Source organism: Protopterus annectens, chromosome 10.part0 (assembly GCF_019279795.1).
Source record: "Protopterus annectens isolate FY-2018-M chromosome 10.part0, PAN1.0, whole genome shotgun sequence".
NCBI lineage: Eukaryota > Metazoa > Chordata > Ceratodontiformes > Protopteridae > Protopterus > Protopterus annectens.
This window is the reverse complement of record NC_056744.1, coordinates 1,441,881,982-1,441,909,767: the sequence shown is the minus strand read 5'-3', so window position 1 is coordinate 1,441,909,767 and position 27,786 is coordinate 1,441,881,982. Positions and strand designations below refer to the sequence as shown.

Here is a 27,786-nt window from a genome sequence, read left to right as displayed (position 1 = left end):
GCTGCTCGGTTAAAAAAACTCCAGCTCTACTCAGTTGCATACCGCCTACTTCGAGGCGATCTATGCCTGACATACAAAGTTATGTCAAATCCAGAATTAATGGACATGCTCCACCTCAGTAAATCTAAATCCCTTAGAGCCACACGCTTGAGGGACTTGAACCTCAGCACAGAAATAAATAGAACTTGCTGGAGGGACAGGTTCATAACCCAGGGGCTCCCTTCGCTCTGGAATAGAATTCCAGTTCATGTGAGGCAGAGCACCTCACTGAATCTCTTCAAGAGGAATCTCGATAAGTGGATGGGGGATCGTAGGTTTGTCCCAGGGATTACTCCCGTGTCACTATTAGACAGAGGCACAGTAAACTAAACCTTAAAAAGGGCACAGTATACTCAAATCAAGGGGCGGCGTAAGCCATACAGAATCGGGCTAGGCTTATAATTGCCCCAGGGCAGATAGCCTAGTATGAACCTATGAACCTATGAACCTATGTTGTACTCCACAGCCATTTGCACAGTCAGACATGTCAAAAGTGTGCTTTTGAAGCAAGCTGCCATTTCTGTATGACAATTTGAAGCAAGACTGGGCAAAACACCTTGCCAGCAGCCTAAGAGAAAAGGCCTGAATATAATCCAGATTACCTGAGTTTAGTTAGTGGCCTGGATATCTGTTGATACAGACTGGGAGAGTGGGCATGCTAAACTGGGGAGTACATCTCAGATTTCTGCTGGAGAACAGACAAGTATGAGGTGAAGACCTTGAGCCAATGCAGGGATAACAAAATAATGACCACTGAACCCGGTGATAGTGGCCTTGATGGCAGAATGCAAAAGAGAAGGAGTGACACAAACTACTAGAATGGCATAGGGCAGTGATGTAGCTGTCAACATCTTAACCCAAGGGGCGGGGTATTAGAGACATACAAACTGCTCTAATAGCTGGGATGCTGGCAAAAGGAAAAACACCACAATGTTGCCTGGTTGATGGCTCTTACCCTATGGGATCTGAAGGAAAGATTCTCCTCTCCCAGAGAATTAATAGACTTGACTCTCATAGGTGGCTGCTTGATGGTTGGCAAGACAGAGGGGGTGGGGAAACATATTTTTTGTTAGTGTTTTTATCCTGTGTTGACTGAGTTTGTGCCACAAGGTTAGTGCCCTCTTTTCATAAGGGACTTGAAGTGTTATGTATACTACTAAGGGAAATTTGGTCAGGACATTGGGGAACTCCACCTTCTCTTTTTGATAGGTGGCATGGGATCGTTTACATCTACCTGAGCTACCACCAATGCAAGCAAATGTAAAATGGCTTAACGTCTCATCTGAAGGATGAGGAACTCAGGAGTGCAGCACCACCCCCCCCCCACCCGATGCTGCACTGCAGTGTCAGCAATCTATCTACTTGATGCAGGAATAGAACCCATAGCTTTCTGCACCAGAGGCAACTATGCTACATAGTGCAACACAGACACAGGAAAAAAATGAGATTCAGTAAAACTATGAGTTTCACAGCTAGACCCTTTTAATTCTGGTGTGTCTTTTCATGTTTTAAGTATATTGTTTTGCCTGTAATGTTATGATTTTGTTCACAGTGGAAATTTTATTTTATGTATCCATATACTTCGGGGATGTCTGATTTTTTACTAAAAGTAAAGTTAGAAACCATGTTTTTAAAGTGCTCTAGATTTTTGTTGTACTTGGGGATTTCTGTACAGTGTAGTTATTATTTGGGGATCTCATTTCTGGGGGGAGGTTGTTAAAAATATTTTACATAAAATTTTTACCAAATCAAACTGCTTGATTTGCCTAGGCTAGTTCATAATTCTATTTGCACAAGCTAAAACTGGACATAATGCAGAGGCAATGTGAAACCGGTAAGTGGTTTGTGTCCTTTTCTACCAGAGTGTTCCCAGCTTGTTTCTAAACTGGCCCTTCATCAACTCACTTATAACAGCTTACAGTGTCTTTCAGTGCAGAAGCTCAATGTAAAAAAAAAATAGTACTCATTGAATTTTTTGTTATTAAATCCTTCATCTGAGTATGCCCTGACATTCCAGTACTCCTCAGTAACATCAAAGTTGAGATGGTTGCCGGCACAGCCTCATTTCTGTGGTCAGCATGGGCTGGATTTAGAAAGATTCTCTGCATTCCCAGACAGAATTTCCATTCAGAGATATGGTAAAGTCACACAGAGAAGCACCTCATTAGCTTCTCATTGCCATGTCTCTGAATCAAAAACTGTGCTGTCAGACTTGGCCACAATAATCTTCTCTTTACCAGCACATACATCATAGCAGTGCAGACATCCCACCACATATACACCTCCCCCCCACACACACACACACAAACATCTACAAACAAACCCCAACACATTTTTTCACACTCATGGCAACACTCAATCACACATCTGCATGCACACAGCAATGCACACACTGCAATACACACACAAAACATACACAGTCAACATTCCATACTGACCTCCCATAGTGCAACCATCCATTCAGACAGACACCTACTCAAATCCGATCGGCCTCATTCATGCCCTACAGATATGCACATGTCCACACGCATACACTCACAAGCAATCACACACAGACACACACACACACACAAAAAGCTCCACTACAGCTACTTGTACTGCAACTTCGCCAACAGTAGTAAATGGGTGAATGAGATCTTCATTTTTTTCTCGTAGAGAAAAACATTAACTCATAAAAGTTATCCTTTGAATCACTCTGCTTAGTCAATCAGGAGCCACAGCCATTTTTTGTTGGGAGAGCAAATGACTAATTAGTATTAGCTGCTCCCCGGGTTACCACATTAACATGCAGCTTCTCAAACAAGACCATTCTTCGTCTTATGACCACCGCTATGGGATACCAGTAGCGTGAGAGAAGTTTCCGAATTACAAAGGCTAATTACAATTTGGAAGCCTTCCAGGTTAAGTCTTCCACAGTGTAGAAAGCCTTTCATATTCTAGGCCACATATACCATACATGCTCAGTGAGTTTATTTTCTTATGAGAAATTTTAAAATGAGCCATTTACAAAGATGGTATACATCTTTCTTGTGGTGATATCTGGCCACTGCACTAAATATTTATCAGTTGTTTTGTTTGCAGAGTTTATCAGGCATAGTTCTTAAATTTACATTCAGACAACTTTGTAAATTTCCATTTAGAAAGAAATATACAATTAATAGGAATTTGTAGTAGGAACTCAGCATGCCTTCCAAGTTAAAAACATAATAACCTTTAAACAATATAAAATTACCGTCTCTTTTTCTTAGGCTTCATTGCACACTCCTCTTGCCTCGATAAATCACTGCAACATATATAAACAGTTGAATCAGTTAGATGTACAGAAGGGTTACAGTAACACCAAATACTTTCTTATTTTCCATATAAATCTAGATCCCTGCATTAACACCTTTGCAGCTGCCAATAAAGAATAATCCCAGATAGATACAGAGAGACATTAAACGCACATACAGCATTCTTCAATCGTGAATTACAATAAAGATAATGTATGGTGCAGAGTTAGTATACATACATCAATTTATTAAATAGTATGATAGAGAATTTTGTCCATAGTGCATAGAATAACAGGTATGTCAAGCAGGTTGCTGCAATGCAGTGTGTATAGTTACTGCAGGTTAACAGCAGATAATGCATGCATGCATGTATGTTACTGACCGAACATTCATAGGAAAACCAGCACCTCAATTCTACAGAGCAATACAAAGAAAGGAAACAAATGAGTTTTCTTTGCTCAGCTAGAGAGCCATACGCTCTACAAGTCTGTATGTATGATTTTTCTGAGTTTATCAATCTTTATTTATTTTGAGGTCAGTGTAGTAACAAACGCCTCAGATTCTAAAGTTCTGGTCTCAAGTTTCTATCTGCTTGCATGCTGCCATCTCAAGGAATAACAGACTTCTTAAAGATAGAGGTCATGCATTATCTGTTAGGTCAGTCATTGGCGGGTTGCTATGGCAGAGAACTAACTAGTTTTCTTTTCTATAATATCATCAAGGTAATCAAATAAGTAAATTACTTAGCTACACAATATATCATGCATTTCCAGTGTGTTCAAAATGACATGTTTTCAATCTAAATTAATATAAAATGAAGTTGAATCTAATAGCATTCTGTCTAGAGGCTTATGGTAGAATTTCATGCCTTTTTTTATAAAGCACCCAATGTCCCATTGTTGTTAAATCTCTGATGCAATATTTAGTAATTAGACTGTCAAACGTATTGTATTATTTAATTTACAAGGCAACACTGCTGATGTCCTGATTTATTTCACATTACCACATTCAACAATATGCAACCTAACTTGACATCAGAAAAATGTCAGACTTCATCAATCATAAGTTTTCATAATATTTCATAACAAGTGTTCAACATTTTCTAACAATATTTATGTTTAAGTTTTCTTGTAACACACACACAGTCAAGTACATTAGCATACACACATCTTATTATTATTCTAGGCCAAGGCCCAGCCGTATCATCTCCTATTCCCAGTTGCCAGAATGTCAAATATATTCTATGTTCCTGAGCACTCCCACAGTTGACCTTAAAGGTATATGCTTCTTTTTCGACTATTGTCCCAAAGATGTATATGTAATTCTTCATAGTATAAGAACCGTTTTACAATTTATAATATATAACTACTTTACATTGCTGACGCCAGCCTTGATTGATAAAAAAACTTACAACAATACATTTAATTGCAAAACATACTATAAAATTAGTATCCTACATTAAACCTATGTAATGTTTTTGCAAGTAATTCAGCACAACATTTACTGTCATACCATCAGTCACTGCACTGTTCATGCCTCATTTGTTTGCAGCTGACTACCTGTCAATGCATTTCATTCAGAAACATTCAAACAGGTAGACTGTGTTTGCAAATATACATGGGGGGATGCAGGAGGAATCCCCCATGTCATTTTTTTTTTTACTGGGCTGCTGCTGGTGGTGGTGTACAATGAGCTGGGCAACCAGCAGTGTGTTTGTAAAACAAGTTGTTACAGCATGCTACTCATGACTATAACATTGTCTTTATAAATCCACTTGCCCTTAGCTACCAAGACTAATAAATAATACTAAACCAGTCATTAGCTTATGCATTTTTTAAATCCAGTTCATGTACTACAGTAAAGTGCAAAATTATACTGCTGAGCCTATTACTATTGCTTTGCGTGGAGACATAGAAATTTGTCTGGATCTCATAAATATATCTCAAACTCACTCTTACTTTCTCAGCAATCTAAAGGCCTCAGAATAAACCATGTGAATGTCAGATGTATATGTAATAAATTCCCAGAAATTCATGCACGGGTTAGGTCACTTTATCAGAAGATTGCATAATGATAAAAGATCAGGAAAGGTGCTCATGTTAGCAGAGGAGTCTGGAAACTGAAGTCTCCAGCCAAAGCAACTTCCATCCATTCTAAACAAAAAGCAATACTTATAAATGTAACAAATGGAAACCACAAACGTCTGCATATAGGATGTGTATACCTCAAGCCAGCATAAACAAAGAAATAGCTGCTGAGACATGGATCTGACATCACAATAGTTGTACTGTGATTTAATGATCTTGGGAGGCTTCCACATTCTCCAGATTCAACAGCTCACCAGCAATAACAAAGTGGGCTACTCTGTACAAGGAGTTTTCAACTAATATCTACTCCTGCATTAAAATATCCTACAACTGCTGCTAATAATACATTGAACTGGAATTTTGCCAAGCAGTCCAATAATTACATATTCATTGGAACTGCCAAGCCACATACATAGCCATCCTTTTTTTAACTGTCTGGAAGCACAAACCAAATCCCACCACTTTGAAAACCATCAATATAAGAATCAATTGCCTGTTGATGCTACTGGAACTCAGCCGATTACAATAAACTGGCACTGTTGTGACCAAAAAGGTGAGATTAATTTACTCCTAGAAATATTTGTCTACATTCTTGCAAATGTACTAAAACAAATTTGCACTGCCTAGGGAGATCAGGGTAAGGAACAGTGCTCTGCCTTGATTTAACAAATCAATAGAGGAGCCCATGGCAGGTGAAGACACAGCATGGGGAAACTGCAAGATCCTTGGAAACTGTGCCTCAAAAAGCAGAGAATTAAGAAATATATGCCAAATAAACAAAACTATTTCACATGGTTACAATAGACAAAGGTAAAGAAACCCATTGCCTTTTGGAACAAAATAAAGTTATCAGAAAAACTATAACTACTGCAGGGAATACTGTTTGCCTAACTCATTTTAACTATTTTTTAAGATACTACACTTATATTTGCCAGCTTCTGACCACTCATTATCAAACAATTGACTTATGGAGTATGCAGCCCATTATATTTGATAAAGGACTTAGATTGGTGACTGCCCCAGAGTTTTCTACCCTAAGTATCACCGCTTTTAAATAACTGAATATTTTTAACCTGTTTCCATAGAGTGCGAAAGCAGGTTTCATGTTGCCTATTATTAATAAGTTTTGTTATTAACAGAACAATGAATTGAGATATGTTTTTTAACGTGCTGGTGGTTAACGTAGAGGGATAAAGGCTTAACTACAGTCCAGGTGACCAGAGTTTAATTCGTAGTTCAGCTCGGATGTTTGACATCACGTGATGGAGAATGGATTTGTCTATCCTGGAGAGGAGGGAGTATGCTGGGTGATCCTTCATTGAGCTCTGGCAGAGGCTGGAGTCCAGAAGGAATATCAGGTTGGTGGAGGGAGATGGCTGAACAGGGATGGTCACTTACTCAGATTATACCTTATTGTCTGCACAGCCTGATGTATGCATGTCTGCATACTGGGAGAGGAATTTAGCTCTAGGAAACATCCTGTTCAATTTAACAATGACAGCAGCATTTCTGCTACATTGGCCATGACCTGAAGGGATAAGAGAATTAAAAAACAGAGAAATCAGCAGCCCAAGAAGCTACTAACTCCTTAGACAGCATGACCATCCATGCAGGACCAGGGCCTACTAAAATATTTTCTGAGTAGAAACGCCTTGATACTGCCACTACCTGCAACCTACATTCCAAGACCATATCTATCTATCTATATGTATATATGTATCTGTATATCTATATGTGGCTCTAAGTGATAAGATTTAAAGTTCAAAATTCTGAAAACCAAAATATCTAAAATTCAAAGTATTGAAAATTGGAATTTTCCTCTTCTCCATTGTTGTGTGATCTCAGAGTTGTTATAAATTCTAAGCAGTGGGGGAGGGGTGCAAACCCCCCACACAAAGGTTGCAGGAGGATTTGCCCCTTGCATTAAAAATGTTTTCAATATTTTGAGTTTTAGATATTTTGGTTTTTGATCTTATGACATAGACCATATATATATATATATATATATATATATATATATATATATATATATATATATATGGTTTACCTTAGAAAGGTTGAAAATCAACCTGCCGAACGGTCCTTTGTGCGAACCGGAATGACGAAAACCGTCATTCCAAACTACACCAATATTCGAAAATCAGCAAATCGAAAACCAAATTCACTGATTTTCGAACTACAATTATGAATACAGATCGTAATGCAGGGGGGCAAGCCCCCTTGCACCCCCCCACACCCCCCCACTTTATAATTCTAACTCCGAAGTCGCACTACAGTGGGGAAAGTGTCCACTTCCCTATCCCCACTATAGTGCACTTTACACCCATGATGCCGAATCTGCAATGAGCGAATGTCAATGTGCATTCGCTCATTGCACATTCGCTGCATTTCTATTCAGGTATCTGAAAACTTGAAAACATACTTCCGCACAATTGTCTTTCGACAATACGCGTTTCAAGTTTTCAAAGTTAAACCATATATATAATATATATATATATATATATATATATATATATATATATATATACACACACACACACAAACCCACACACACAAATATATATATATATATATATATATATATATATATATATATATATATATATATATATTTAGGCCTCTGGGATAGATAAGATCTGCAGAGGAGGTTCCAGTGTCCAGGAAGCTCTGAGTGTAAGGAAAGTTATTCCTGAAACTTGAAGAAGGCCCGCAAGTGCTCCTCTGTGCTGGGATGTTGATGGATTACCCTACCAAATTAAATGAAAAGGAGACCCAGAAGGAAAAGCTTGAACCATGCAAGTGCTGAGTGCATACAAGAATGTTCTTAGCGAAGAAAACTATTGTGTGTTTTGGGACAGTGTACTGGTGGAACCGAATATGGAAATTACCTTGAAAATCTCAACAGAGCATGAAGGACTGAATTTTATTTTCTGCTTATTCACCACTTTCTTTTGTTGTTGCATAAGATAAACCTCCATTTTGAAACTCTGAATCCGGCTATGAAAGACTGGTTTATTTCTGAAGGTAGTAAAAAGACACTACACTATATACGGAACTCTTAGATTTGGTTCTGGTATATCAACATTTTGTATTTATTTTATTTTTGAAACAGAAGCAGTATTTATTTCAGCAAAATTGTGTGTTTATGTTATCATACATGCAACACTCATGTATGATACACATTCTTTTAAGTCCTGAGCCACCTTAACATTCATATCAGATTTTATAATTACACAACAGTAAGACTTGTAAACTCAGATACTCAATGCTTACATGTCTGAGATCAATGCATCAACAGACCTTCCAGAATCGTTCTCTATATAACAATAATATATTTATATTAATTTAGATGTGAAAAACACTGTGCATTTAAGTTCTAACTATACACATATTTTAAATAGTGTGATATTATCTATGCCTCAATTACACTTCTGTCATTTCCATACAGAATAAGTTTCAAAATTGTTTTATTTCTTGTTATGTTAGTACTACCCAAGTCAAGCTGTATTCAATCCTGAAAAATCTGTGTTGCCTGTTTTCTTTTATCTTTCCCCCCTTTACCTTTGGTAGATCCATTTAACTTCTCTCAATGTTCATGGGTGCATTCTGACAATTATTACAAATTAGGCTGTTTTGACGTGTCTGTTCTCTGTCTCCCAATAATCCCACTTCATTTTATATTATCGCTCATCATTTCTACTACATCTTCTATTTTCAGATATATTTTTTTCTGCAACCTAGCAATTGCTTTTTTTTTTTTGCAGTTATCACTAGTAAAGTAAATATGTAATTCCTGTGCTTATTTGGCTCCTCTCTATACCAGTTTAGGAGAAAACCTTCCTTAATCAGTCTTATTGTCTGATTTCCTGTTTTGACCAGTTCATCTTGCAGTTGCTGTTTAAACCGCTCCAGCTTTTTATACTCCCCCAAAAAATATCCCATGTGCCCATCTCTTCTCCCTCACAATTCCAGCATTAGTTCTAAACTTGTGGGAACATTTTATTTAGGAGTTGCAGAGTATAAAAATACCTGTGCCGACACGTCAAGCAAATATTCTGAATCTTCTTGCTTTAGTAGCATATTTCAGGTCAAGAAATATTTGGGCACATTCATTGTCTGGTATATCACTTGTGACTTTAGCAAAGTCTTTTAAAGTGACTAATTCACTGTCCTCAATTTTGTGTTACTTTGGAGTTTATTACGTAAACTCAACATTAAACAGAAACACCCCATATATACCCAAGTGTTGACAGTTGACCTTAAACCTTCTTTGAAAGAGGCCCGTGGGTATATGGAAATGATAAAGTAAGGGGGTATGAAGGGCAAAAAAAAAAAAGACATTACCCCAGCATTTTTAACAAACATTGTTCAATATATGTAGGTGCATGATATTTCATCAAAATGGTATAATGCCGAACCATAAGTAATCAACAAATGCTCAATCCTCAAAATAGCAAAAACAACAATAAAGAATGAAAACATCTGTTTTTCGCAGGGGCAAGCCCTCCTAAGTCTCTACACTCCCTGCTAAAAATATATCTAACAACTTTGAGATTGTACTACAGTGGAAAAAGGGCACCTATATCACTCCCCGCTGTACCACAATGTCACTCTCAGTAAAAGCCAGAACACTTCCATCAGCTGATTTTTGATCAACTGCATGAGCTTTTTTTCACTTCAATAAAACTGACATTTCAGTGAAATGTCTGTATTCTGTGTGTGTATTTATATGTATATATATATATATATATATATATATATATATATATATATATATATATTTATTTATTTATTTACATACACACATACTTATAACTTGCAAAGTATAGGTACACCCACACAAATATATGACATATATATAATGCATACTCATACACCTGTAGATCTTGGTTTCTACAATGGACAAACAATACATTTCAAAATAATGCTCAATATCATTTTTTATGTTTTTTGCATCTCCACAGAATCTATTCTCATGGCTCTTCTAGCTGCAACTAGTTGGCCCATTTGCTCCATGGTTGTAGGAGCTGGGGATGTCCAGGCAGGTGAGAGCCCTACAGCCCATTCATTCTTGTCTGGGAATCCCCCATAACCTCATCTGCTCATAGTGAAGCAGACCAGCTTTGCTGATCCTGTGGGACAGCTTGACCAATCTACTTCCAGGCAAAGCAACCCCCTTCTCCTGAAGCAGCCTTTCTGAGCTCTGCTGTAGTTACCCTCTCAGGCATTCCCTCAGCTCACAGTGTGACTTGCACATGATAGAGGAAGCTCAACACATCCAAGCCCCACGGGAAGACATCTAGTGTACCCAGTAGTTATCACCTATGTGGTGATTCATAGCTGCTTCCTTCTCCCAGGATGGCTGAGAAGGCAGTGGTCACTCACATCTACCTTCCCCTGCCAGCTCCTACAGATATAAAAGTTACTATATGAACTCAGATCAGCTTTAAAGTAGTTATGGTTTTATCTATCAACACCACAGAGCAACTAAAATAATGTTCAATGTCTTATTCATCTTTTCTGACACAGTTATGACTTGAGTTCCTAGTTTTAGCAACTACACAGATTGAACTTCAGCCCAAATATTCAGCAGTGTGTGTATGTGTTTATATACAAATTTAGTCAGAAGAGCAACATAAAAAGTCTGCTATATCAGTGTATATGTTACAGTGATGTCAATATGCCACAGTCATTCTAGCTGTATAACAAGCTGATAAAACATTGTAGAGCTTACCCATGCCTACTGAACTTCCAGAACAGGTAACTAAAAGAAGAAAAAAATATTAAGATCTGTGAGCCTACTCTTACAAACATTGACAATAATATCAAGCAAAGTGATATGTGTACATAACATTTTATGGATCAACAAATGCTACTAATGCCAGAGAAAGTCATAATCTTCTCTCATTTAGGCTGTATACCGAATGTTATGTAGCACCAGATATACAGAGGAGTTATTTTGATAAAAATTGTTAAACAAAATTAATATACAACAAATACTGCAGTGCATTCTTACCTGAATACATTTTTCTAGGGCAAAACGTGACCTTAGACCCATCTGTATCAAGTGGAGAAACCACAACTGTGTAGACATCCCCACAACTGATCCCTGCAATGTCACAGTAGCCAACTCCTAAAGTCGGGCTGCAGGTAAAATTTCCTTTTGAACCATATAAGTCTGCAATATAGTTGCTTGATCCCCCTGAAGCACGCCAGTAGACCATGATATCATTATTAGATAGTCTGTAAAGTTTCACTCCAGATGGGCAGCAGGCACCTGTTAAAGAGCGAACATTAGCTATTTCAAAGGGAATAAGAAACACAGACTACATCTGCAAAGCACTATAACATGACAAACAAGCATTTCACTTCAGAATGTTCTTCCAATCATGAAAGCAGGCAACTCATGCAAATTTTCTGTCTGTTATGCTAGAAATTTAGGTTTAATTAGTAGCCCAGGAACAAGATGGCTTGGTGGTAGTGGTGATGGGGGGGCACAAGTCAGGGCCAGATCCACTTCTTCTGAGAAGGGTTCGGATCAGGGATTAGACCCAGACAACATTTGAAGAGGCCAAAAGGATTCACTGGACAATGCCCACAGGGTGCTCAGTTAGGGAAGTTAGACCTATTACACATTTGAAAGTCCAGTGGTAGTGTGATCCCCAGTTCAAGGGAATTCAGTCTGTTCTGCAACATAAACAGAATATGCTGGATGGATAGGTATGTATCTCAGAGAATACCTCTTTTATTTAACCATCTTCCACTCCACATAAAGTGAAGAAATTCTGTTAGTTTAGTCAAACATAATTTGGATGAATGGATGGGAAACTTCAAATTCATTCCTGGTTTAGCACCCATGTCCCCCATAGATAAGGGCAACAAGTGAATGTCTCAACATATCTTTGTTCTGCCCACTTCTGGCTTATTGTATGTATATTATAAGGGCTAAAAACTATGTAAAGCTAGGCTTTTTAAGGTCCAAGAGAGTAGTCTTAAGTCATTACAGATCTAGGGGCAAATAATAATAATAATGGTCATTCATTCGCAAAAATGGCACAATAGGAAATCTCATTCACTTGTAGAACAAATATGGTTTACAACACTGGTTAAAAAAAGCACTGGTGACAAAACCATACAGCATTAAATTAGTCTTGGTTTCTTTTCTTACAGATGGATGTGGTGACCCTAGCAGATTAATTCAAAATATTCCTGCTACATCTTCCTATATTTCAAAATGCAAGGAAGCACAGAACTCAAGAAGTATGTGTAACAAAAATACATTTTCTGCCTACAGCAAACATAAGGTCCATAGTTAGTAAGTTTTCATAATTAATATTATGAACAAGCCAGACCCAAACATTTTTGACTAATTATAAACAAATATGTTTGCAAACTTTAGAAATATCATTTGAACTAGACAGTAAACAAACAAATGAAAGACCTCTAAATGTTAGCATACTGTACTTACTAGAAGAGTATCCCTGGTATAAGCACTCTGTGCTCAAGCCGCTTTCGCTGATGGCTTCCACCGATACTGTGTAGTTGGTACCACAGGTGATACAACCTAGAGGGCAGTGTGTCTGCAGAGTGTGGCACTTTGCCTGTCCTTTTGAGGACTCCAACATTGTTACATAGGTCTGTGCTCCATGGCTAGGGGACCAACTCACATTCGTCACAGATGGTGTAATTTGAGTCACAGTAAGATCACTTGGACAACAGGGAGCTATGAGTAAAAGAACAAAGTATTACTGCTCAGAACAATATAGCAAAGCAACTAGCCTAGCAACACAGCACCTTGTCAAAATAGCTAGGACCTGTCATTAAACCCAGTTCAGTTAGTACACCGATGCTCCCACAATTAAAAATAACGTGAGAAAGTCCACTTTTTATTTTTTCTATAAATCAATAAGCTGAGTTAAGACACCATAGTCATACAGTAGCAATACATATTGCAGTTTATAGTTTTGTACAGGGTCTTGTTTGCTTTTTAATGCAGTACAGCAAAATATGCTATATATATATATCACTACAGGTTAAATTCATCTTCCTTTAGGCTCATTGTCTTACTGGTCATGTATCCTTGCAAATATATATATATATATATATATATATATATATATATATATATACATATAGAGTTAGAATACACAAGTATAGACTAGTAATGAAAAGGTGATTATCTCTTTGGACCTCAAAGGTAAAAAGGTAAGCATATTTATGCAGTATACAAAAATAATGAAAAACTGAGTATCTCTATTGTCCTCAAAGATATACACATTTATACAATCACATTAACCAGTGGGAATGATTGTCACAAGGCATTCACAACTGGCCAGTGTAGTTATGCAATTACTAATTTGACAGTAATTCAGGCACCATCATCATCATCATCATCAATCCCATTTTCTATATGGGGCCGAGGTGTCATGTCAGCTGTCGCCATCTTTCTCTCTCTGTTCAATATCATTCTCCTATCTTCTTCTTCTACAGTCATGCCTGACTGTCACAGGTCTTCACCCACACAATCTATCCACCTCTTTGGTAGATGCCCACATTTCTTTTTGCCTTCTTCCTGTCTGTTCCAAATCTTCTTCACCAGATTATTTTCTTCTTTCCTGCACATGTGGCCAAACCACTGAAATTTGTTCTGTTTGACCTTCTCTGCAATTGGATCTACTTGGGCTTCATCTCTGATGTCCTCCTCTCTCCTTCTCTCCCACAGTGTGCATCCTACCACCCATGTCATGCACTTCATCTCCATCACCTCTAGCTTCCTCAACTGCCTTGCCTTTACTGCCCAGGTTTCTGCATCATACAGCAGTACCGGTACCGGCTGCACCATGTTTTGTACAGCTTACATTTCAGCTTCATTGGCATTCTTCTGTCATACAACAAATGTAAAATAAAATAAATAAATACATTAACCCTGGCACTCTGTTAACTTGTTTCGCTATTTTCCCTTCTATCTCAGTTCTTAGCTTCTTCTGATTTCCCCATTTGCTGCCATTACAGCTGTCTTATCCATACTCAGTTTCATCCCATTTGACTTCAGCTTCACATTCCATTCTCCTATCCTTTGCTGAAGTTCTTGCTCAGAGTCTGCCTGTAATGCCACATCATCTGCATACAGTAACTTTGTTGATTTGTCCACTCCCATTTGTGAATGTAGTCCATCACCAGTGCGAACAGCAATGGGCTCAGAGCTGAACTCTTATACACACCCACTGCCGCTGGGAACTCCTCTGTGAGACTGAGAATTGTTTGCATTTGAGCCATTGGTCATTGTACATAACGTGCACTAATTCTACCAATGCTTCTGTGACTTTGAACCACTGTAGAACTGCCCAAATAAGTTTTCTTAGGACCTTGTCATATTCTTTCTTTCATCTCTAGCATCTTCACAACTGTCTGTCTCACTGCAAACATTGGGTCAGTTGTGCTGCATCCTGATCTGAATACAAACTGCTCATCTCCCATCTTGATTTCTACTATTTTGATTATTCATTTATCAGTCACTTTCTCCAGAACTTTTATGCAGTGTGACAGGAGTTTGATGTCTCTATACTGCCAGAGTTGTGAATGTCCCCTTTGTTCTTGTAAACTGGCACTAGTATGCTTATTTTCCAGTCCTCTAGGATGCCGCTTTCTCTCTGTACAGCTCTGAGTTCCCTCAAGATCCATTTCTCCCCTAACTCATCATATTTATTTATTTATTTATTTATTTATTTATTTATTTATGTATCTATCTATCTATCTATCTATCTATCTATCTATCTATCTATCTATCTATCTATTTAATATTTGTTGACTGGGAAAATCTGACTAGGAGAGAGCCTATTTTCAGTGGAGACCTGGGAAGGAAACCCACGTGAATGCAGGGAGGACATGCAGACTCCACACAGAAGGCACCCCAGCCGAGAATTGAACCAGAAAACCTCTTGCTGTGAGCTAACAATGTTAACCGCTGCACCACTGTGCCACCTTTATCCATACTCAGTTTTATCCCATGTGCCTTCAGTTTTACATTCCATTCCCCTATCATTTTTCTGAAGTTCTTGCTCAGAGTCTGCCTGCAATGCCACACTGTCTGCATAAAGTAATTTTGTTGATTTATCCAATCTGACCTGTTTGTTAGTGCAGTCCATCAGCAGTATGAACCAAATGTCTTGATTATATCTGCTGTGACCTCATATGAGCCAACTGCTTTCCCCAACTTCATTTTCCTTAGTGCTGTTCTTAATTCTTCTAGGGAGGGCTCCTCCTCTTCTTTCATCATAAGCTGTGTCTGGGGCAGTACAGCTTCTGTGGGATTTCCTCATTCAGAGACTGTTGGAGGTACTCCTTCCATCTGCCTTTGATGTCATGTGCATACCTCTTAACTTCTTAGCAGATGAAATCTGGACAAAACCAAAAATAACAGAGGGACAAAGGCCCAAAACTAGGGACAGATTTTAAATATTGCTCTTATAAACTTGTAAAGTTGCTAGAATACAATATGTGTTAACATGCATTTCTGAAGGATATATGAAGTCTGAAACTCAAATGTCTGTCATTATTTAGTGACTTAATTCCTTAATAATTTGCCCCAAAACCATCAATTTTATGAGGAACTGATATTATGAAGCAAAAATCTGTACAGTTGAGAACTGTGGTGCTGTGGACTAGTAAACAGGTTGCTTTTTGGCATCCCTTATGAATGGTGACTATCTTTCTTATCTTTCTGTCTTTGCCTTGCAATCTGATAGAGTTTCTTTGTGCCATCAACAGAGTCACTTTCCTGAAGGTGGCAGAGTTCCTCTGATTTCTTGCTCTTTGCTATTGAAACTTCTGTCCTAGCCTCTTTCTTAGCCAGCCAATATCCCTGTAGAACTTTGAGTGTTCTCTGACCACTGCTTGCAACTGATTGTGTCAAGCAGTTGCTTATGCTGTGGGCTGACTGTTTCACTGTGGATGACTTTGCAATTACTGGTTCTACCCAAGTGCCCTTTCCTTACAGGAGGAAGTCAACCCGAGTTGCAAGTTGGTCATTCTTGTATGTGATCTTGTGATTGTCACTCTCACTGAACCATGTGTTGGCAACAATTAAAGCCATTTGCCTGAAGTCTAGAATGGCCTGTCCTTCTTTATTCCTGTTGCCCCACCCATGTGGACCCAAGCAGTCCTCATATCCTGTTCTGTTTGCCCTGATATGTGCCTTCAAGTCACCCATTATTAACAACAATTCATGTTGTCCTGCTTTATCTAGTACATCCTGCAACTGCTGTCTGAATGCACTCTTTAGGCTGAGATTATGAATTCTGCCCTATCATTAGGCTGGAGTCTGATTGCCATGAGTCTGTCATTAATTCTGATGACATACCTCTCTGTCTTCTGAAGCCTTTCCTTCACCACAATTCCCACACCATTTCTAGTCTTTGCTCCTCCTGAGTAGTAGATTCCAAACCAAGTGGCTTTGCTGCACTGTCCTTCCATCTTGTCTCCTGGATATATAGGATGTCCAGCCTTATCCTTACCATTATGTCATCCACTTCCAAGCTGCAGTCTATCAGTGAACCTACACTGACTGTAGAAATTCTTAGTTCATGTTTGGCAGGTTGATTAGTTTTGCATCCAATTTTTGCAAAAACAGAGCTTTCCCAGGTAATCCAAGCCGGGCAAATTGACAACAGCTGGCTAGTAGCTTACTGACTCAGGAATGCTGGGATTTATGGTGGGCACACACTGGCTAATAAGAGCATGTACACCCATCACACCATTAGCATGGGTACTTGGCATAGGTCGGAGTAGGCTGAGTCCTCAACCCACATATCACTGGCACATACCCTTGCCTATTTCAGTGACATTAGTCAATATGACAGAAATCACCTAGAGACATTTTTACACCACTGAGTGGCTTTCTCTGACATGGTGCACAGTCTGTGCTCTCTGTTCTCCTATCTTGAGGATAATTCTTGTGAAACTTGATGCCTGAAGCACTTGGTCTGTACAACCTTTCACCTTGCAGGCATCATCTAGAGTCTGTGCTGCTGCTCACAACTCCATTCTTGGGTGAATTTGAGATGGAAACACTCAGCATGTTTTGGGTTAGTGGGAGGAAACCCACAGGGAGAACATGAAAACTCCATACAGGAGTTGGCTGGAGGCCAGGATCAAACCTTGTACCTTGTGAATGGGAGGCAAAAACCTTAACCATGGTGAAAAAAAACATGCTAGTAAGTCCAATTGGGCCTACTAGTCAATTAATTTCTTTTCTCATCGGAGACCTATGGCTCATGAGAAGAATGTCAATTGTTTCACTTTTAGTGGTTTTGCATAATCAAAAAATAAGAATATAATAGTGTAAATAAAATATACTTTTCCTTATTTATGTCAGTAGCTGTTTTTCCCCTGGAAATAAAAGATATTTTTTAAGACTAACAGAATGTGAGGACATGAAAAAATCCATCAGATTTTCTCAAAGAACTCAAATTGACACAAAAATGGCCCACAATGAAGAATAAAAACCTTTGTCTGTATTGGACAAATTTAATGCAAGCAGTTAGATGTCTTTGAGCTGTTCAACAGTGATTAATTTATAAGTAAGAAAGCCTGTTATACTGTTTATTTAATCATTTGAATAGCTCGTTTTATATAGTTTCATTCCATTATTTTATCACTATATTATACTGCATAGTCAGATACTATTTTTGTCACATTATAAGAACATAGCAAGCTTGATCTGCTTTACATTTTGCATAAATGCATTGCTTTGCTCAACAAATACTCCCCATTAGTGACAATATATGTTTGAAAAGTTGTGCAGGAGTTGCAATGAACATATAACAGTGATGGAAGCAAGTGGCCCTTTTTTCACTATGCAAGTTTTACGGGGGCACTTTTAGGGTCTTACACTATTCCATATAGTAATAATCTATATTGGTGTAAGGGTCAGTGGGAAATTTACTCATGACTGGCAAGTATACTTTGGACAGGAGGAAATAAACCCCTCAAATAACCCCCTTTCTCTTGTCATGGATTACTTTAATTATCCCTTGGCTGTCAATAAGTGATATTTACTTGCAGGCATTTTGAAGTGGTGTAAATATTGTATCATGCATTGTATTTGTACATTTTCCATCTATGCACTTGTTTCTTTTGTTTTTGGAAGATGATTATCATGAGTCACAGTTGATATAATGCAGAACTGCAAGGAGTGCATCTGATAACTTTGTTTTCAATAGGGAAAATGTACATGAACACAGAGTATTGGCTTGTCATTATTACTATAGCATCATTGCTGTTAACAATTTTGATTTATTTTTAAACACATTAGATAATCAATTTGTTGCTTTTTAGCTGTGTCAGAAGTAGCCTTGCTTAGTATTTAGCATAGAAGAAGTAAAAAGTGCTTTGATGATCAGTAAAGACTAAGAAGAAAAAGATCTGGCTCCTGAGAATTGTCTTCTAGCTTTTATTAGCTTTCTTACTTCCATTAGGATTGTGAGAAGGACCATCAGAAGAAGTTGTCTTCAACAACACACCAAGCTGAAACCTCATTTTATTATTCACCTGACGGGGCAAGGCCAGAGTACTAGGATTTTTAACCAGCTCATCAAATCTGGATCCTGATGCAATAACTGTAGGCTAGCAACGGTTCTGTAGTTTTTATTAGGAGTTGTTTAATTCTGTTTTTAATAGTTTGTTAACAACACACTTCTTTGGTCTTAAGGTATACCTTACATATCTTATATGTGTTCACTAGAAACCTAAATGAATTATGGAAATTGAAGCACTCTCTAATGAGGTAGGTGAGTACAATTTACAGGATACAGAGTATCACATCTAGTGGTATTTTTGTAATAGTTTATGTATTTCTCAAAATGTCAAATATGGCATACTTTGTCAGGTGCTGACTGAAATATCTAACTCAAAGGCTTTGCACAAAAGATTTTTATACACAGTGCTGTATCCATATTATTTTACTGTTATTGTTACGGACCATCCTTTCATCACAGTAACTTGGTAAGATGAAAAAGATATGCTGCTTAGGAATTACGAGTACAGTGTAATAAGCTTAAAGCCAATGTCTATACAAGGGAGTTTAGTATAAAGGCAAATCTTGTGGGTTGTACAGTTAGTATTAAGTTTGTCTTTAAATGTACACTCAATTTCATTAATACCGTGGTCACTTTTAAGACTAGTTTTGATGGTTGGATGGGAGACAGATTTATCATAAGATCATAGGATCATAGGAGGTTACTAGGCTATTGGCCCTGACGCCCTTATAAGCCTAGCCAAGGGTTTAGCCCATGTTTAGACAAATCAGCACCCGATGTCCCTGTCCAACAGGGACATGGATGGAATCCCAGGGGTATATTTTTAGTTTCCCATCCAGTTATTCAGATTGCTCTTAAAAAGGGATAAAGAGGTACTCTGCTTGATGTGAAGAGGGAGTCTATTCCATAGATGGGGGGAGTCTCTGGGACACAAATCTGTCCCGCCAACAAGTCTTGTTGATGTCACAGACTAGGTTGAGGCCACGCTTGTGGGTTATTCGAGTGGCGCTTGACTTGCAGATATGCAGCGGTCCCATCAAGGTGGGGTCCATGATTGCCTTGTATGCCAGACAAAGGTCACCTTTGTGGAGTCTGTATGAAACTGAGTAGAGGGATAGGGCTTTTAGCCTATCTGTGCATGGTAGATGTTTGAGGCCCTAGATTTTCCTTGTGAGGAGCATCTGTGGTCTCTCCAGCTGCTGCATGTGATTTGTGAGGTACATGCCGAAAGGGGTGTTGTACTCAATAATGGACCTTATAAGGGAAGAATACAGGGATGTTATGACCTCCTTGTCCTTGGATGAGATGCCCTTATTAATGAAATGAGCCATGTAGAAGGCTTTCCATACAACGGAAGCAACATGGTGGTCAAAAGTCAGGTTGCTATCAACCTGGGTGCCCAAATCCCTCACGACTGATTGCATACTTAGGACATTGTTATTAATATGATAATTTGTGGGGATGTCACTCTCCCCAAAAGGGATGATAATACATTTTTTGGTATTCAGCTTGAGCCCATGTTTCTGGCACCAGTCATTTGTTTGAGTGAGACCCTCTTGGAGGATGTCCACATCACTAGGGGAATTGATGACAGCACCCAGCTTGCAGTCATCCACAAACTTGTTCAGCCATAGCCCACTGGTTTTGGCCTGCACCTCAGAAAAGTATATCCCAAATAACAGAGGCTCCAAGACCAAACCCTGGGGTACGCCACTTGTTACGGATCTACCGCTTGAGGTGGCTTCCCCTGTTTTGACTACATGGGTTCTATCAGTGAGCCAGTTTGCTACCCATCTGGTAACATATGGATTGATGCCTAGTTGAGAGAGTTTATCTATTATGCCCAAGTTTTGGCCAGGTCAAGGTAGGCGGTATGTACCATCTTCCCCTCATCCATGGCTTTGGTGACTGTCTCAAAGAAGTCGACCAAATTTATCAGACATGACCTCTCATTGTTGAAGCCAAGCTGTGTGGGATGAAGTGTTTGGAGGTTGCAAATGTCCTTGTTAATGAAGTTCATGGTAATCCATTCCATGGCCTTGCAGATCAGTCTAGTTGGGCTGATGGGTCTATAATTTCCCAAATCGGTGGACGCTCCACCTTTGCGTAAAGGGATGACAGATGCTGTCCTCCAATCAGCTGGGATGAAGCCAGTACTCAGGCTTTGGTTGAATAGGGTGTCTAATAGTGCTGCAAGTTCCTGCCTGAGTTCACATAGGATGCAGCCTGGGATGTTATCGGGTCCCATGGAGGCTGTATTTTTTGCCTTTGAGAGAGAAGTGATGACCTGTTTCCTAGATATAACTGGAAGGGGGCAGGTACTGGGGATTACTGATGGGGACAGAGGGATAAAGTTTTCACTGAATCTGTCAGCCAGCACGTTTGCTATATCTACAGCATTTTTATATGTGGTTTCATTGACCACCAGTTCTAAACAGATCTGGGTGCTTCCTTTGAGGTTACGGACATATGTGAAGAAGGCCTTATGACTGTTTCTAGTAGATGTGGCCAATTTGGACTCTAGGTTTGCTTTGGAGGATTTCACTAGTGCTCTTATTTGCTTGTTCAGGCTAAGGAGACATTGCGTCCAACTGGGCAGCTTCTCCTTCTTGGTCTTGGACAGCAATTTTTTCCTTTTGTTATAGAGTTTATTTATTGCAGATGTCCACCAGACAGGTTTACTCTTCCTTGCAGAGGATTATTTAGTCCTGTTGGGTATTCATGATTCCATGCTTCTATATAAATGCTCGTATAGTGCTTTGGTGTAGTTTTGGGTATTGATGCCAGTTCCTACAGAGGCAGAGGGGGCTGTGAAGCTGTTTATATCATCCCTCAGGAGTCTGCAATCAGCTTTGGAGAAGTTTTTATGTCTGGCCCTAGCTAGAGGGGGGTTGGGGGAGATGGTGACTTCAAAAGTGACCAATTTGTGGTCAGATCATACCAGGGAGGATGATACTATAGGGATGCTGCAGTGGTTACTCATGTTGGTTAATACCAAGTCCAAGATATTATCACCCCTTGTGGGGGTATCGACTAGCTATTCCAAGACATTTGCACTGACAAAATCATGGAATCTCCTAGGTTTGTTATCTATGGCACTGCTCAATTTGGGAGGTAAGCAGTACTGAGTTCTCAAAAATGGTCAAACAAACTTCTTAATGTGTCTACTTAAAGGTGCATATGGTTAGGTATCTAGTGGTCCACATGATCACGTGGTACTATGATCATAAACATATTCCTATTTTCCTTTATCCATAGGTATGTTTATTCAAAGTCTTGCTGTCTGATATATAAGAATTTGACTCATTTTACTGTTCTGCCATACAGCAATATAAAAAGAGTACTATTTTTGATATTCCCACCCCAGATGTTTGAATGAAAGTTGCTGCATACAATGTGGAACCCCAGAGCTCGGTATCCTATGCGTAACTTACCCCTTAACTGCCTGTGTAAGAGACCATGTAAAGATTTAAACTAAGCTGTTTGTTTCTCTATTCATTACAGTTCATGTTTTATAGGGACAATATGAACTGCAAAATTCAATATGTGGTCTCATGACGGGTATGCATAGGTATTCACCAAATGACATCTATACCCAGCAGTATACCTGTAAATATTAAGTACCCAAAACAGCATAAGCTATTTTCTTTATTAATTATCCATTGTATCCAGAATCAAAAGGGCTGGCAACAATTCTTCCTAGATTTTTGTCTTTATTTACCTTTTATACTACTTCCTTATTTACCTTCAGATTGGTGATATAACATGTTTTGTCATTGTGTATTACCATGCATTCATTTGAGTTTAACTTTAATTTTGCACTGTTATACTAGATGAAAAGTTATGTAGATATTATTTCAGAAATGATATATTGTGATCATTTGATGTTTTCTCCTTGGCGATAAAATAAGTGTCAGGGGCTCTGTTGGAGTTAACCATGAAAAAGTTAGAACAATACCAGCCCAGCATTATATCCTGGAAGGTACTAGAAGGTGTTACTAATCACTTCAGCATCATCAAAATGCACACTTCTAAGCAGCACTTGTTGCAGCCTATAGTTAAGCATCTCATTAATCCATGTGATAATTTAAAGGTTGATACCAAGATTAATGATTTCTGCAAGAGTTACAATGTCTGTCATAGGTCCAAGCAAACAGAGTAGCAATGTCTGTCAAAGGTCCAAGCAAACAGTACTACATGTTAAGGCTAAGTCAAGAGCTATGTAATAAAAGTGAGTGAGTTTATTATGATGACCTACCATTCAAAAAACTATGAGAGCAACCAGTCTGTATGCATCCTTGAAATGAAGGGATCTTAGGACCCTGGTAACATTGGGTATTCAAGCATCTGTGAGACAGCTAAGCAAGACCCTTATATTTTTACCTCTTGATGATTGGAACATCCATGTAAGCCACCTATGACTTGGAAATTATCATATGTGGCACTATGCCCTGGTGGCCTTAAGGACTTAATCATGCAGATCAGCTGACCCTAAGCAAGTAGCTTGGCTGACCCTTGCTAGGGATGAAATGGAGAATGGTGTAATGTGAGAAGAAGGTAAGATGTGAGTATGTTGCTGAGGTCTGGACCTACTGCTGCATTGCCTAGGATGCTTAAGAAGGGACTGTTTTCAGTACCACAGCATATGTGGGCTTAATGATCATGTTGGATGGCTTCTGTTTCAACTGTTGTTGGTTACAAAAATAAAAATAAAAAAGAAGAAACATTTCAGTTGATTCAGATAAGTGATCAGCAGTGCTGATCTAAAAAAATAATTACTGGAATCTGAAAAATAACATTACAAAGCATATGTAGTTTGAAGGGCATTGACATGTTGTTGTTGTTGTGTCTTTCGGCTTATCCCGGTTAAGGGTCGCCACAGCGGAACTTTGGTCCGCTAATGTTTGGTAGTGGATTTTACGTGCCGAATTACCAGCCCTGATGCACAACCTTCAAAGAAGGCACGCCCATTCACGCATGCCTCCACACAGAAGACGCTCTAGCTGAGAATCGAACGGGTCAGTGTCTTGCTGTGAGGCGACATTTCATTGATTATAAACCCTGTGTCTCACTTCTAGAGCCTGATCTGTGGCCACTGTTTGTGTGGAGGATACATGCTCTCTCTATGGTTGTGAGGGTTTACTCTGGGTATTCCTGTTTCTTCCCACCTTCCAAAACATGCAGGTTGATTGGCTACTCTAATCTGTCCATGCGTATTAGATTTATTTTTGCCCTTGTGACTTAGATCATGACTGAAAGAGGTCCAGAAGAAATTACATGGTTAACAAAACAATTAAAGTAAGCATATAGTCTTTCTTGACTTTCTTTCTTCTGCGGAAACAGCTCAGAACTTATGTATGCAAGAGTTAAAACAGCATATTTAGAGAAAATGCTCCCCACTTCTTATATAAATATTTAAGAGTCTTCAAAAAGTTTTGTAGTAAACTCTCAACACTGTAATGGCTTACGACCAGGAAAGCTGTACTGCATTTTCATTACTGCTTAATTCCCTAATCCTTTTTTACTGTTTATGTAATGATGCATTAAAAGGATTATTGAACCATTTAAAATTAATCGATTCCTATTGCTTCTTCTTGGTCTAATGCCAAAATTATTTCATGTCTACAGCAATTCAATGACAACAGTGACTTGTAGGTTTAAAACAATACAAGAAACATAAAAGCAAGCTGTGAGAATGGCACATTTTGCAATTGATTTTGGGATCCAGAGTGGCAGAAAGTTATAAGAATAACATTTTATTAAAAATAAATAAATAAAATAAATAAATCAATACATAAAATAAAAATGTTCAAAATGGCATTCACACATTTTAAAACCTGAACTTTTGCAGAGGTAGCAGCCTCCCACCCAGCCACAGATGGTGATTTGCCCTCCCTTGTACCTTAAGATAAATTGTGTAGGATTCCTTCAGAGGTGTTTGCCTTATAGCTCTCAACCTTTTATCCCCAAAGTGTAGAACATTCATAATGTGGAATAAATGAGCAAACTGGAGCACTTATTAACAACTTCATCTATGAAGCTCACAGTTTGGTAAAAACATGTTACTTTCCATTTATAAAAAAGTTATTATGATGAATAAATATGATTCAGTATTACACCCAACAGATAGCATATAAAAGTTTTTAACACTGAATGTGTTATATATATCTTCAACGTAGAATTTGGACTTTTTACAACTCAAGATGAGGAACATTCCTCGTAATGATGTGCTCTTGAAATGTACAGTTGTCAAGCAGTTAGCATCTAGTGTTCATGCATGATTCCAGTTTTCAGAGAAGTGAGCAATTAACTAGAAATGGGGCCCTTTTCTCTACCACCAATGCATTCAGATTATAGTTCACCTCAGACAGTATCTGTTCATAACGACAACTCTCCGTGTTAGACCACAGCTCCCTGCCCCTACCTCACCCCCACCTCATTCACTGCCCCTACTCTCCCACTTCTCGCAATGTCTCCCACTGCCTCACCCCCACCTCATTCACTGCTACCTCTTCTCTCCCACTTCTCTCATTCTCTCACAAACATTGATACATGTAAGTGCTACCATGACTGTAGTTATTTACTGTAGTGTGCTGATTTACCTTATAGTGTGTTTCTGTTTTTTGTAACTTGTTTTATTACCTTTGAATTACTTGGTTTGTCTTAGATCATTTTCACTTATGCTTCGTATAACCCCTCTTACTAATCACATATTTGTACTGTCTCTAAACTGGTATAACACTCTGGCTTTTCCACCCTTACAATGCTCTGTATTTCAGTAGGATACCCCATTCTTCAAATGCAATAAATAAACAGACAGAAATAATGTAGCGGATACAGTGTGCCTGTTGAACAGATCACACACTTTGCATATGTGTTTTGCAGGAACTGGGGTACTGAATGCTCTAGTCCTGGATCACATGATACAGGATCAAGCAGGTTATTCTTATGTTGGTATCCAGCTGGAACTAAGAGGAACAGTATAATGATGGTAAAAGGATTGAGTTTAAGCAAGTAGGTTAGATTTTTTGTACAACATATACCTGTCTCAAGTGGCTCACTGTAACTCGGCAAGCTGTCTCCTGCAGTTGATTTGGCCACCACACTAACGGAGAACATAGAGCCACAGGGAAGACTGCTGAGGTCGCATGATGTTCCACTGCTGTCACAGGACCAGACTTCACCCTCTGCCCTGGCATATACTGTGTAATTGGCATCTGCATTGTTGTTTTCCCAGTATACGGTAAACATTGATGATGTTATCTTCGTGATGTTCACTATCTCCGGACTGCAGGGAGCTACAAATTAAGAAGATGAAAAGTCAAAGCAGTGCTCAGAATATAATTATTGATGAAAAAAGCACCCGTCAGAAGTATAAGTTTCAGTAATACAGTGAACTGCCGCACGTCCTAACCCTGAGTTTAGCCAAAGTTAAACATTTCTGCAAAACACTACTATTAAAACTAAAATTTATTTATTGTCATCATGAAATGCATTGTATATTATTATATTATTTCAAGATGGCACGTTTGTGACTTCTGGTTTAACATCTATAACTGCTAAGATTGTAAAGCTCAACAGATTCCATTGATGTTATTAACACATTGAGTAACTAGCACGTTGCACTGATTTTAATGATATTAATCTGCATTATAGTTACAATCAAGACTGCGTATTTATATAAAGCATTTATACAAATAATTCTGACAATCATGCATGCTTAATTTATTTCTGCTTAACACTATATCTAATGACAAAAGCTGTAATTCATTTTATTACCTACCAGTTAATACATACTGTGGATTGCATGAATTGTTCACACCCCTGATTTCACTGTAGGAATAAACAGAAATGCTGTATCTGCTATCACAATTAAGAGCAGAAAGCGTGCAGACTGTGGAGGTGTCATTGCAGTGAACCACATTTATCCCATCGTCAGCATTTGTTTCGTACAGTTCAGCACCGCGAACTGGAGACCATATAATTTCTATTGTGTCACCAGACACATAGATTGGAGTAATATCATTTGGACAACAAGGTGCTGAAAAACAAAATAGAAAAAATAATTTTATATCACAAAATTAAGATTTGCAAACACCACTTAAGTTAGAGATCAACATAAGGCAAGTCTACATTTTCAGTTCTAACGAAGTATTAATTCAAATAAATTATATCAGATTATGTAAACTCCTATTTCAATAATGCATCAATGTCTGCAAAAGAAAATTATATGATCTAATAAACCATGTCTTGTTCTTGCCAAAAAAGCTTTAGAACCCCTGAGTTCATTTAGCAACAGCATTTCTACTAACATTTTTGTGCAACTAATCCATACCAACACTGAATTTTGAACATATAATTATAAAGGAGAATACAAGGACCCAAGAGGGAGGGTGCATTTATAAACCCTAAGATAATTTGTAAATATACTCCACACTAAACGTGAGCAACCAGTTATTTTATTTCTTTTTCATTTTCTTCACTGCATTTTTTCACATCCCTAATTATGACATAATACCTTGTATATGCATATTCTTATTTTTTTCACCCTTACATATGCACACTTAGTAGTGTGCACATACGTGAACATTTCTACTGACGTGTCTTGTTTGCTTCCATCCTTCTTTCTTTATTTAGTTTGTCATTTTAAACTTGCCGTTGTAAGTATGTGTCTAGTTGCACTGTTTGGAGACTATCAGACTTGTATTTCCTGCAGCTGTCTGATGCAACATACACAAAGTAAAACCACATCCACCAATTCCTCAACACTTCAAAATAAGATATATATACTTTTATATTGAGAGGTACAGAACAAACAAGAAACAGAACCCCTTTCAGCACCAATGGCTTCTT

General features: G+C 38.4%; 1 protein-coding gene across 1 annotated transcript in view; it reads right to left on the bottom strand.

Moving 5' to 3' along the window:
• Positions 1 to 27,786, bottom strand: part of FNDC7 (fibronectin type III domain containing 7) — a 131,868-nt gene that overhangs the window by 39,901 nt on the left and 64,181 nt on the right. Inside the window, exons 8-13 of the mRNA XM_044086065.1 lie at positions 26,717 to 26,974; positions 25,977 to 26,231; positions 12,867 to 13,121; positions 11,415 to 11,675; positions 11,133 to 11,162; positions 3,272 to 3,322 (exon numbers count right to left, since the gene is read on the bottom strand). Coding sequence (XP_043942000.1) covers positions 3,291 to 3,322; positions 11,133 to 11,162; positions 11,415 to 11,675; positions 12,867 to 13,121; positions 25,977 to 26,231; positions 26,717 to 26,974 — 1,091 coding nt within the window. The 3' untranslated portion in view covers positions 3,272 to 3,290. The remainder of the gene's footprint in view (positions 1 to 3,271; positions 3,323 to 11,132; positions 11,163 to 11,414; positions 11,676 to 12,866; positions 13,122 to 25,976; positions 26,232 to 26,716; positions 26,975 to 27,786) is intronic.